General features: G+C 39.2%; 1 protein-coding gene and 1 non-coding gene across 5 annotated transcripts in view; both read left to right on the top strand.

The window, feature by feature from the left end:
* Positions 1 to 13655, top strand: part of Ccar1 (cell division cycle and apoptosis regulator 1) — a 48312-nt gene that overhangs the window by 18676 nt on the left and 15981 nt on the right. For 3 of the 4 annotated variants that reach the window (XM_038341929.2, XM_038341930.2, XM_038341932.2), the window contains 6 exons: positions 2690 to 2915; positions 3417 to 3530; positions 4204 to 4370; positions 5108 to 5318; positions 6127 to 6210; positions 9972 to 10157. In XM_038341929.2, the coding sequence (XP_038197857.1) occupies positions 2690 to 2915; positions 3417 to 3530; positions 4204 to 4370; positions 5108 to 5318; positions 6127 to 6210; positions 9972 to 10157 (988 nt within the window). The remainder of the gene's footprint in view (positions 1 to 2689; positions 2916 to 3416; positions 3531 to 4203; positions 4371 to 5107; positions 5319 to 6126; positions 6211 to 9971; positions 10158 to 13655) is intronic. The other variant, XM_038341931.2, reaches the window with a different exon arrangement.
* LOC119824123 lies at positions 4010 to 4076 on the top strand. The gene has a single exon (XR_005287056.1). It is a non-coding gene; the product is annotated as a small nucleolar RNA SNORD98 (small nucleolar RNA).

Genomic DNA, 13655 nt, shown 5'->3' with positions numbered 1-13655 from the left:
CTTCATCTGTAGTTGTAGACCTCAGAATTTCCTGATACTAATATAGTTATGTGGTAGTGTAAAGGAAAATGAACTGTTTGTACTTTGTTCTGTTTCATTATAGGTGTTACCCCCCCCCCCCCTTTGGGGCAAAATATGACTTGTTAATTTTAGTGTTGGAAAATTTGGACATAATTCTCTTCTTTAAAAATAAAACTGAAAGAAGTGGGCTGTTAAAATGCAGTTAAAAGAGGGTGTAGTGTAGCTGGGTGGTGGCGCACGCCTTTAATCCCAGCACTCAGAAGGCAGGGGCAGGTGGATTTCTGTGAGTTCGAGGCCAGCCTAGTTTACTGAGTGAGTTCCCGAATAGCCAGAGCTACACGGAGAAACCCCCGTCTCGAAAAAAACCAAAAAAATTAAAGGAGTATGTAGTGCCTTTGCAGAGAACAGGAGTTTGATATCCAGCACCACTTCTGCAGCTGACAGCTACCTGTGCACATACCCACAAACAGACCCTACCCAACACATAACTAAAAATGATAATAAAACAAATAAAATTGAAGTGGCTGGAGAGATTGCTCAGGAGTTAAGAGCACTTGATCTTTCAGAGAAACTGGACTCAGTTCTCAGCATCCACATGGAGTTGCTTATAAATCCTTTTCATACACCATTTTCTGGTACCTGAGTGCACATGGTGCACACACATAAACGCAGACATACAGATACATACTTGAAATTAAATAAACCTCAAAGACAAAAACAAAACTTTGTGATGTATTTTTCATACGTCTGTTATTCTGACAATGGTGTCTTCAAAGCGGAGGTGTTCTGTCATCAGCCATGAACAGTTAGCTGTACATATACCCACTGCTGAAGAGTCTACCAGCATTTACTACTGAGCTACAGCCACAGACAATCTATAGCTCTTATTTTAAATTTCAAATAAAGACAGTTTTACATATACATTAGTTGGCATTTCATAGTCTTTATTTTATTTTATTTCTATTTGCAATTTTTTTTTGATGTTTTTCAAGACAAGGTGTCTTTGTGTATCTCTGGCTGTCCTGGAACTCACTCTGTAGACCAGGCTGGCCTCGAACTCACAGAGATCCACCTGCCTCTGTCTCCCTGGGTGCTGGGATTAAAGTCATGCACCACCACCGCTTGGCTGTTGATGTTTTTGCCTATTTTTAATTTTTATATTTATATTTTTTGAAGCAGTGTCTTTCTGTGTAGCACTGGCTACCCTAGAACTTGCTTTGTAGACAGTTGACCTCAAACTTTCAATGATTTTCCTGCTTCTGCCTCCCAGTTTCTGGAATTACAGGCTGGTGTCACTATGCTTGCCTGTCCACTTTAATTCATTATGTGTTTAGCAGGCGGTACTTTTACCAGATTGACTTATCTTTGAGTTTCTTTTTTTTTCCCCCACTGTCCTGCTAAAGAAAATGAAATTATTATTTAAAATATTGTCAAAGGGCTAGAGTTTGGCTCATTGTTTAAGAATACTGGCTGCTCTTCCAGAGAACTCAAACTTGATTTGCATTACTTACATGACAACTGACTTAGTTTTTTTGCTATTGCTGTGACAAGATACCATGACAAGGCAACTTATAAAAGAAAGCATTAATTACGGTTCTAGAGGGTACTAGGTTCCGTGGCCATCATGACAGATAACAGTGGCAGGCAGGCAGGCAGGCAGGCAGGCAGGCATGGCTCTTTAGAAGTAACTTACTCATAAGCACAAGGCAGAGATAGAGGTAACTGGGGAATCTCATGAACTTTCAGAACTTGAAAGCCCACAACCAGTGACACACCTCCTCCAACAAGATCACACCTTCTAATCCTTTTCAAACAGTCCCACCAAGTGTAGACCAAGCATTCAAAATTATGAGCCCAAAAGTACCATTCTTAGTCAAACTACCACAACTATTTAGTTCTAGGGTATTTGATGCCTTCTTCTGACCTCCTTCCACCAGGTATTGACCTGGTGCACAAGCAACACATATAGACAAACATATATATATATATATATATATATATTTTTTTTTTTAAAAGGTCATTGTCAGGTATAATTAGCCAGAAACTTATCCTCTCTTTGCATAGTAATACGGAATAGATTTTCATATTGAGGTGTATGGTGGATTATCAGAGCTAATTTGGATTTTGATTTCATGTGAATTTGCCTTGAACTCGTAGACTTCTGCCTGCTTCTGCCTCTGGGCTGCTAGGATTAAAGTTGTGTGCCATCACACATGACTCATGAGAATTTTTCAATTTAAGTATGCTAGATCTAGGTACTTACTATAGAATAAAAGTTGTACTTTTCTACGTATCATAGATGTGACTGAAAGCACTCAGATACTAACTTGATACCTCTGATCACTTCTCACTATACATTTTTTGTATGAACTGTAAGAATTTTTCAAGTATATTTGCTTCAACCTGAGGGAAAACTCTTTTGTTCAGATGTTCTGTTGAATTGGGGTTATAGTTATTTTAAAGATTTTCTCTAAGGAATTATAAGCTATACACAAAAAATAGAGAAGTAAAAGTAACATTTAGATGTCATTTATTCAGCAGTGAATGTATGCAGATTTGAATCTGTTCGTTTTTACACTGTCACTTTTGTAAAGTTTCAAAAGTAAGTGGATATGTGCCTAACTTTGGTCTTAAGGCTGTTTACTCACTGTTTATGTCTATTTTTCAGTCCCAGTTGTGACATGATGGAACTAAGGCGCCGTTATCAGAATTTATATATTCCTAGTGACTTTTTTGATGCTCAGTTTACATGGGTGGATGCTTTTCCTTTGTCAAGACCATTTCAACTGGGAAATTACTGCAATTTTTATGTGATGCACAGAGAAGTAGAGTCCTTAGAAAAAAATATGGCTGTTCTTGATCCACCTGATGCTGACCACCTGTACAGTGCAAAGGTTTGTATGTCATTGTGATGAATCTCATAGCTGTTGGAGTTATCCTTTAGAAACTGGTTGTTAGAGGAATCCAAATCCCTGTTTTCTCTGCCTGATTTTTCTGAGCTATTTAAAATGTTATTTTAACCCCGTCTTAATTCTTAAGTTATAAAACAATGGCTATTGTTGTCAGTTTAAGCCAAAAAATGTGAGCCAGTTGATGTTGAGTGCCATATGACCTTGTGTAGATCTGGATAACACTTAATGTTGGGTAAATGTGCTACAGAGTAGCTTTCTGTACACTGCTTAGTCAGTTTGCTTCTGTTTTAAAGATTGATCTGAAAAAAAAAATCCTTTGAAAATGTAAGGTTGATGAGGCATCTAATACCATTCTTTTTCTGTAGCATTTTACATCCTAAAATTAGGAAAAAAATCTTACATGTAAGGGTAATTATTAGTACTTCTCATTTTTTTTACATTACTTTAGACTTTTGACAGGATTGAATTATTTGACTATAATAGGTAATGCTGATGGCTAGTCCAAGTATGGAAGATTTGTATCATAAGTCATGTGCTCTTGCTGAAGACCCACAAGAACTTCGTGATGGATTTCAGCATCCTGCTAGACTTGTTAAGGTAAAATGAAATTTATTTTGATTTTATTGTATATTCATTTATCTTAGCTCTTACTGTGTTTACATAGAATTGAAAGTGCACATTTTAAATGTTAGTTTAATGATATTAAATCTACTTTCATATAGTTACATATTTTTCTTATTTTAGAATGTGACTATATTATTTGGTTCTAGTTTAGCTTTGAATTTGATGCTCTATACTTGTAGCCTAGTAAAATCTCTTGGATACTCTTAAGGTTTGTATTTAAAAACGTAGCTTGTTTCTTTAAAGGAACTCTTGTTTTGTTTTGGTTTTGGTTTTGAAGACAGGGTTTCTCTGTGTACCTTTTGGAACCTTTCCTGGAATTCACTTTGTAGACCAGGCTTGCCTTGAACTCAAAGAGATCCACTTGCCTCTGCCTCCCGAGTTCTGTGATTAAAGACCTGTGCCACCGCTGTTGGCCCTAAAAGAACTCATATCTGATGAAATACTTAGAGGATGAGTTATGATGTGTAAATCCTATTCCATTGCTGAAATGCAGTGTGGAACATGATGAACTCTGAACTCTTCCTTGACTGACAGATACCAGAGGTAGTAAAAATATTGGGAAGGTTTGTACCTTTCCTTTCTGAGTATCTATTTGTAATTTGATGGGTTATATTATATATGTAAATGATTATTTCTTTTGAATTAGTTTCTAGTGGGCATGAAAGGGAAGGATGAAGCCATGGCCATTGGAGGCCACTGGTCTCCTTCGTTGGATGGACCAAATCCAGAAAAAGACCCCTCTGTGTTGATTAAGACTGCCATCCGTTGTTGTAAGGCTCTGACAGGCATTGATCTAAGTGTATGCACACAATGGTAAGTACCAATTCATTACTTGATTGATTAGGATGTTTTTCGAATAGTTTATGTAGCTGTTCTTGTCAATCAGCCTTCCCCCTTTCCTTATTTTATCAACACTGGTCATGCAGGTAATCTCAAAGGAAAATCCCCATTTGTAGAAAAAGTTTATTTGGTGCCAAAAATGTTTTGGGGAAGGGACATTAAGGACTAATCAAAATACACTGAAAATTTAAATGTTTCATCATGCTGTACTTTGGAAATTGGATGAATGTTGAAAAATACTTTTCATTTCACGTATAGCTGGAGAAGATCGTCCAGAGAGAACTTCATTTCATTATAATTCCTTTGTTATAAAGTGATGTAGATGCTGATTATTTTTGTTCAGCCATATTTTCTCTTGAGGCTTATTTGTCTTGTGTATTTTAGTGTATTTCTTACAATTTAATTGAGAATATTCTTTTTTTAGCACATGAAATCTGAGCAGCTTTCCAGCTTCTTCAGGTATTTTGTAAAATATGGGTAGCTCTGTAATCAAATCAGAAAATTCTCTGTGGAAATGTATTCTTTTAACCCATAAACTATTATACAAATGTACCAAAAGAGGAACTATGGCTTCTATAATTTTTTTTTTCTTTAGACCAACCTCAAGTTCTTGCAGCAAAATTTCTTTACTTGATGTGCAACAAGTGAACTAGGGTCTTTAAAATGTATTGTAGAATTTTTTTTCCAACATGCTTCTTCCCTTGCAACAGGTACCGTTTTGCAGAGATTCGCTACCATCGCCCTGAGGAGACCCACAAGGGGCGTACAGTTCCAGCTCATGTGGAGACAGTGGTTTTATTTTTCCCGGATGTTTGGCATTGCCTTCCCACCCGCTCAGAGTGGGAAACCCTCTCCCGAGGATACAAGCAGCAGCTGGTCGAGAAGCTTCAGGGTGAACGCAAGAAGGCTGATGGAGAACAGGCACTGAACGCTAATCCCTTTTTCTATTTCCGCTTCTCACAGGCACAGGAACACAGGCACAAATGCACACCACACACTACATAACAGACACACATGGAGGAACATAGCTGGTAACAGCGACTGGTAATCCAGCTTTCAGCAGTATAGTTGTATTTTCTTTTCTCATAAAAATCTGTCTAATATGCCAACTTAAATTTAAGAGTGCTGAGGCCTCAAAGAAAAAGTTGTGCTTATATTGCACAGAATTTTGTTTTTATCATAGGTCTATTTGCTGGAATCTGGGACCAGTTGTTGAGCAAGATTCAGTATTAAGCCATTTTAAACATTTTGCCATTTTCTCAAATTTTAAAAAATTTTCTCTTTCACGGTCATCAGTTCTAGTCATGGATATTTGAAATTGGACAACCACAAGTCTGAGAGATTTGAAATTTCAGGCTATGTGGCAACGTCTTGGGTGCATTTCAAAGGTCTGACTAAATCAGTCTTTGGGTGGCTTGAAAATTGGGGCAAGATCACACACTGTGTGGTTAATGGAGACCGGCAGTGTCTGTGTATCCCTGATATCCTTTGTGTTGTAATTTATCACCCTTTTGTGTTTCACAGATCTGGCTTTGATTGGCTGATGTCTTTGTGATCAGTTAAAAGTGGTAGAATGTATGTATGTGGACTTGCCTAAATAATAACTTTAGGAGAAGACAATCTGAAACATTGTGACCTTGCACAGATCAGCAACAGACTTTTAAAGAATAAATGACTTACATTTGAAGGTTTCAGAATAGTAATTTTGTTCTCAACTTTGTTATGTTAGGATGAAGAAGAGAAGGATGATGGTGAAGTTAAAGAAATTTCCACTCCTACCCATTGGTCTAAACTTGATCCAAAGGCAATGAAGGTAACAGAAAATGTATACATATTGTGTGTGTGTGTGTGCGCGCACACACACACACACACACACACACAATAACAATAAGAAAGAATATTTCAGAAGAGACATTGGTAAATTTGTTGAGACTGAGAGAATTGTTTCAAGTAGGAAATACTCAATCTGGGTGTGGTGGCTCATATCCATTATCCCAGGATTTGGGAGGCAACAGCAGGAGAGTGAGTTCTAAGATAGCCTAGGTGGCACACATATCCAGCAGATACAGGCAGATCTCTGAGTTTGAGGTCTGTAGAGCTAGTTCCAAGAAAGGGTGACACAGAGAAACCTTGTCTCAAAAGATCAAAAATAAATAAATAATATAAACGGGTATGTGTCATTAAAAGTGAAGTCTTCTGCTTTTCTGTAATTATTATGTATTGTGCTTGTACATATATAAATTAAAGATGTCGTATGTATAGTTCAGATACGTATTATCTGTCAATCCTTCCAGTACTGTTTTCTGGTTTGGGAAGTAACCAGACTTGCAGGATTTCTATGCCTAAATAACCTAAATTTAAGGAGAATGGGAGAGGAAAGAGGTAAATCTGACCAGGTGATGGTTACTCACACCTTTGATCCCAGCACTCGAAGCAAAAGCAGGCAGATCTCTGAGTCACTGCCCTGGCTGTCCTGGAACTTAGTAGACCAGGTTGGTATCAAACTCAGTGAGAACCCATTTGCCTCAGCCTCCTAAGTGCTGGGATTAAAGGCGTGAGCCACTACAGCAAGTGGTAAATCTGATTTTTGTAATAAATTTCAAGGTAAAATGTAGGTAAGTTTACCACTAAACAGGAAGACGAACTTTAAAAAGTCTTTGATTAAGGAATCTGTGTTTTTGTGCAGTAGTGGTAGTCTAGTTATGTGGTTCTATATCTGTGGGTCTTTAATTTGATCAGATCAGAAACTTGCTTATTTGTGTGCCAGCTGTATTTTTGAGACAGGGTCTCAAAAATGGAACTTTCTGTGTAGACCAGGCTAGCCTCAAACTCAATGAAAACCACCTGCCTAACTCAAATCCACCTGCCTTTGCCTTCTGAGTACTGGGATTAAAGGTTCATGTCAGGACAACTGGCCTCATTGCTTGGATTTAAAGTTTGATGATTTTTTTTAAAAAAAAAACATTTGGGGAGGTGCTGTTAGCTTGCTATGACACATGTGTAGAAGTCTGAGGACAGCTATGGGAGCTGCTTCTCTTTTTCTACCTTGTTTTTGGTTTTTCGAGACAGGGTCTACCTTGTTTTAAGAATCAAACTTGGATCATCAGATGTTACCTGTTGAACTGTCTTGCCAGGCCATTTTATAAATTTATAAAAATTGTTTAGGTTTTTTTTTTTTTTGCATAGGGTTTAAGTGTTCTTGAATTTGCTCTGTGACTTAGGGTAGTCTTTGAACTTCTGATCCTACTGCTTCTACCTCCCAAGTGCTGTAAGTTATGTAGATGTGCTACCAACACCATGTCCAACAACTTGGGTTTGAAGGCAACCTGGTGTGTATAGGTAGACACTGTCTCCAAAAACACAAACAAAACAAAGACCCAACTTGTATTTCTTTTGATTATTAATAACAAGTATTTTTTCCCAATTACAATAAAAAATTTACTCATACCTATCCAATATAACCTAATAAAATTTATAGAAAGATACCAATAAAATATCTCACTGGATAAAAGCTCTTGTTACTAAAGCTGATGATTTGAATTTGATTCCCAGAACCTACATGGTGTAAAGAAGTCAGCGCCCACCAGTTGACTTTTGTCCGCTACTCATACACAGTAGCGTGCCATTCCACTAAATAAATAATGTAATAAAATGTTTTTTGATTTGTTTCCTTCTTTCTTACTGGTATAAGGTTTTTGATGATTGCTTGGTTATAGTATGTTACATGTAAAAAGTTTATCTTTTTTTCAGTTAGCATTAATTTTCTCAGTGTAATTTTTCTTTGGTATTATTTTCCAAGACACAGTTTCTCTGTGTAGTCCTGGCTGTCCTGAAATTTGCTCTGTGGACCAGGCTGTCCTAGAAATCAGAGATCTACCTGTCTCTGCTTCACAAGAGCTGGCATTAAAGACATAAGCCACCATACCCAGTCACAGTGTAAATATATTTATTTATTTATTTATTTATTTATTTATTTATTTATTTATTTATTATATATACAATATTCTGTCTGTGTATATGCCTGCACGCCAGAAGAGGGCACCAGACCCCATTAGAGATGGTTGTGAGCCACCATGTGGTTGCTGGGAATCAAACTCAGGACCTTTGGAAGAGCAGGCAATGCTCTTAACCTCTGAGCCATCTCTCCAGCCCAAGTGTAAATATTTTTAAACATTACATTCTATTCAGTATAGATTCTATGTGTTGTTAAGATGTTTATTCTTGTAGGATGATGGTGGTGGCAGGTGGATCTGTGAGTTCGAAGCCAGCCAGGTCTACAGAGTGAGTTTCAGGACAGCCAGGGTTACAGAGACTCTGTTTTGAAAACAAAACAAAAACCACATTTCTTTGGGACAAATTTTCATGATATTGCCAAAGTTGGCCTCATACTGGGATTATTGGCATGTGCCACCTTACCTGCTTTAAAACATTTTTAAGCATCTTAAAACTTGTTTGGGGAGTTCAAGAGATGGCTAAATACTTAAGAGTGGGTATTGCCTTTTTAGAGGACTAGAGTTTAATTCCCAAAACTCAAATTTGGCCTCCCAAAACTGTCATTTCAGCTCCAGGTTGACCTGATAGCTATGGGTACAGACACTCATGCACACAGACACACACACTCCTATAATTGAAAACAAAACAAAGCCGACAGTGGTGCCCACACCTTTAATCCCGGCACTCGGGAGGCAGAGGCAGGCGGATCTCTGTGAGTTTGAGGCCAGCCTGGTCTAGAAAGTGAGTTCCAGGACAGCTGGGGCTACACAGAGAAACTGTGTTTTCAAAAACAAAAATAAATAAGTAAATAAATCTTTAAAACAAAACATATTCTAGAGCTAGGTTTGGTGATGCTTGCCTTGGGAGGTGAAAACCAGAAGATCTGGAGTTCAAGGTCTGCTTCTGCTACGTAAGCAGTTTTCATCAGCCTGGGCTACATAAAGCTATCTCAGTAAAATCAAAGGTGATGGCTCAGTGTTCAAAGTGCTGCTGTGCAAGCCTTCTCAAGTAGAGGCTGATTCCAGGAGCACAAATTAAACAAGCAGGAACAGTAGACCCTGCCGCAGCATGGTGGAAGGCAGGAACTGACAACCGGAAGTAATCTTCTGACCCACAAGTGCCACAGCCAATGTGCCGTTGTATACATATTCAAGAGCACACTGTAAATTGTTTTCCAAAAGTATTCTGTAATTTTGCATTTTCAAAAAGCACTGTAGCCAGGCGGTGGTGATACATGCCTTTAATCCCAGCACTTGGGAGGCAGAGGCAGGCGGATCTCTGTGAGTTCAAGTCCAACCTGGTTTACAAGGGTTAGTTCTAGGATAGGCTCCAAAGCTACAGAGAAACCCTATCTCGAAAAACAAAAAATAAAAAACAAAAGCACTGTATGGTCAGTGTCTCTTCCACTAATTTTGGCTTTTTGAAACAGTGTCTCACTGTATATAGCCCTGAATTGCCTGAAACTTCCTATGTAGACTACATTAGTCTTGAATTTGCAATTTTTAAGAATCAGACAAAAAATAATTTGTTTTTTTCCTATCATACTTTTTTCTTATGTGTTTTTATGCTCCATATATTTAGGTAAATGATCTCCGAAAAGAATTAGAAAGTCGAGCTCTTAGTTCCAAAGGACTAAAATCCCAGTTAATAGCTCGCTTGACAAAACAGCTTAAAGTAGAAGAACAAAAAGAAGAGCAGAAGGAATTAGAGAAGTCTGAGAAGGAAGAGGAAGATGAGGATGATAGGAAGTCTGAGGATGATAAAGAGGTATGTAGCCCATATTCACATATTGTAATGTTGTTAATACTGTGTAGAGGGAGCTCTTGGAACATGTAACATGTTGTATATATATATGTAGCTTTGAGTTATAATTTAAATACAGTAAAATAAAAATTTTTCTATTTTTTAAAGACTGTTGGTTTGTAAGCATAGGCTGGTTTGAACTGAGTACTCAGTACTCATGAGGTAGATATTAAAATTGAGACCAACCTGGGGCTATGGTGGGACCTTTCCTTATCCAAAAGGGGGTGGGCTGGATGGCCGGCTTAATAGGATAGAGCTCCTTCTGTGCTAGCGGAGGACCTGGGTTCACAGTCATCCCTAACGCTAGTTCCCGGGGATCCTGCTGCATCCTCTATGGCTTCAGTCTGTGGAATCCTGGCTAGTGGAGGCAAGGGAATGAAGAAAGGACAAACTCCTACAGAAATGAAGGTGCAATCGCATGGGGTTCTCTGACCAGGACCACTGTAACCCAGAACCTCATGTTTATTAGGCACAGCATGGGAGAGGTTGTGTGGTTGGGGTATGAGATCTCCGTAGGTTAGCAGTTTCAGGTTGTAAACACCCAGGAGCGGTTAACTACAGTTGCTAGTCTTTGCACATACTGACCCATAAATACTCATACGCAGACTCCAAATAACTTCGCCACCCCTCTTACACCTGACCCATATGAGAGACAGCTTGTTCATTTACCATGGGCCAAGTGGTCTTAGAGTCCTTGGCAGGCCTTGCTCATGTCAAATACACATTAAGTCAACCCTTCCGCCTCTCCCTATGGGATTTAATGTCCTCTTCTGACTTCAGAGGACGCTAGGCATGTAGTTAACATAGGTAGAAACAGGCCAAACACCTGTACACATAAAGTAAAAAGAAGAAAAAAAGGATATAGAGTACAAAATGTTTTGAGGTAGCTTGCCAGAATTTTTGTAAAAAATAAAGTCATGTAGTTAATGAAATCCAAAAGAATTGTTGATGCTGTCTTAGAGTAAAGGAGTTTAGTAAGACATGGCAACCAAGCAATTTTGTTTTCTTTTTGGTTGAGAGGGTGTCACTAAATAGTGTAGACGGGTCTAGAACTCACGGTGAAGCCCTACTTGTGTAGATCTTTGTCTTTGCCTCCTGAGAACTGGGGTTACAGACATGTGCCTGGCCAAGAAATGTCTTAAAGTTTGAGGAGCTTGGCATGTAGCTATGGAAAAGCATTAGCCTAATGTGCTTTTGCATAGATCCCCATTATTGGGAAAGAAAGAGTTCTGGGGATAGTTGGGAAAATGTGCTCATTGAGACAGAGACGACATTAGTAATGTGGAGAGGAGGAAAGATGGACCTGAGTTTAGATCCTCAGCGCCCTTCTGAAAGCCAGGCCTGGTAGTTCCTGTGCCTGTAACCGTGGCGCTGCCATGAGCATCCAGGAGGCTCTCCCAAGCTCATTGGCTAGCTAGCTGGTCTAGCTGGTTGGAGAGCTCTGGGTTCAGTAAGAGACCCTGCCAAATCTATGGTGAAGAGAATAGAGGAAAACAACTCCCTCTTGACCTTAGTCTCCACCTGTATTTGAGCACATATGCACATTGACTACACATACAGATACTGTTGATGCTGAGTTAACTTGTTTATTTGATGATGATGTTTGTGACTGCATATTATTACCAGACCTAGGTCTCTTGAAGTTCACCCTATAGGAATAAAACCTATTATCTAGTCGGGCGGTGGTGGCACACGCCTTTAATCCCACCGCTCGGGAACTTGGGAGGCAGAGGCAGGGTGATCTCTGTGAGTTCCAGGCCAGCATGGTCTACAAGAGCTAGTTCCAGGACAGCTTCCAAAGCAATAGAGAAACCCTATCTCAAAAAGCAAAACAAAAAAACACTAAGAGACAAGTGTTGAGAAATAAAGACTTTGCTCCATTTCCAATGAGTAGGAAAGATGTTTTGTTTACAGATCATCTTCTCAGTCCCATTGGAGTTTTTTGTTTACAGACAGGTCAGGAGAAGAAGGTGGGAAATTCATGTCTTCCCTAAGAATAGGTAGAGATCTGCCAGGAACTTGGAACTTGGGTGCTACTCTTCAATCCTTTCATGATGCCATTTTTCTGGTCATAATTGTTGTTGCTAGGTGTCTTCAGCCTTAAGCCTAGGACAGGCAGACTGGGCAAGTGTAGGTCAAATTAACAATGTATTCTACCTTTGGGCTTGCCTTCTCAAATGATCAACATTTCTTTATATGGAGCTGATTGCAATCTGAACCAAATGTTAAGGGCAGCAGAGGGCACAGGCATAATAAAGGCAGAGATGCCAGGCTTTCCCATCCCATCCAGACAGCTGCCAAACTAGATAGTCAGTGTTACTATTAAAGTAGCCATGAGGTCCTTTTTTCTCAAGGTTTATTTATTTTATTTATATTTGCATGAATACTTTTTTAAAAATTATTTATTTATTTATTTATTTATTTATTATGTATACAATATTCTGTTTGTGTGTATGCCTGCATGCCAGAAGAGGGCACCAGACCCCATTAGAGATGGTTGTGAGCCACCATGTGGTTGCTGGGAATCGAACTCAGGACCTTTGGAAGAGCAGGCAATGCTCTTAACCTCTGAGCCATCTCTCCAGCCCCTGCATGAATACTTTTGTGACATTTATGTATGTGTACTCCATGCTTGGTGCCTGCAGAGGTCAGAAAAGGACGCTGCAGCTCCTGGAACTAAAGTTACGGATGGTTGTGAGCCCCATGTGAGTGGTTGGAAAAACAAACCCAAACCCAGATCCTCTTCAAGAACAGCAAATGCTGTTAACCACTAAGCCATCTCTCCAGCCCTAAGTGTCTCTCTCTCTCTCTCTCTCTCTCTCTCTCTCTCTCTCTCTTCTTTCGTTATTATAAGCACGTGTATAAGTTGAAGAATTTGACAACTTGGTTCTCTTTCACCTTGGGACAGGGGTGAGAGGTGAGCAGGGGACAACTTACTTGGGTGTTTAGACTCCATAACAAGCACTATTCCCTGTGGTTTTCTCTCAGGCTTTTGAAGCCCTTTAAAAGTAACATAGATTGAGTTGGGCAGCTGGTGACACTTGCCTTTAATTCCAGTACTCAGGAGGCTGAGGCAGGCCTCTATGAGGCCAACTATGAGGTCTAAGAGTTCCAGGATAGCCAGGGCTATTACACAGAGAAACCCTGTCTCGAAAAACCAGACAAAAAGAAAAGTAACATAGATGGTGGTGGTGGTGGTGGTGGCACAGAACTTTAATCTCAGGGAGGCAGAGGCAGGTGGATTTTTTTTTTTTTTTTTTTTTTAGTTCCAAGGCCAGCCTGGTCTACAGAGTGAATTCCAGAATAGCCAGAGACCCTGTCTCAAACAAACAAAAAATGCATTTGTATTTATTCTGTGTGGGATTAAATACACCACTGGACTTGCCCAGAGGTCGGAGGATAATGCTGAAGTTGGTTTTCTTCTTCTACCCTGTGGGTCTGGGAGACCAAATTGAGGTCATC

The sequence above is a fragment of the Arvicola amphibius genome, chromosome 9, assembly GCF_903992535.2.
Source record: "Arvicola amphibius chromosome 9, mArvAmp1.2, whole genome shotgun sequence".
Classification (NCBI taxonomy): domain Eukaryota; kingdom Metazoa; phylum Chordata; class Mammalia; order Rodentia; family Cricetidae; genus Arvicola; species Arvicola amphibius.
This window is presented reverse-complemented; position numbering and strand designations above follow the sequence as displayed.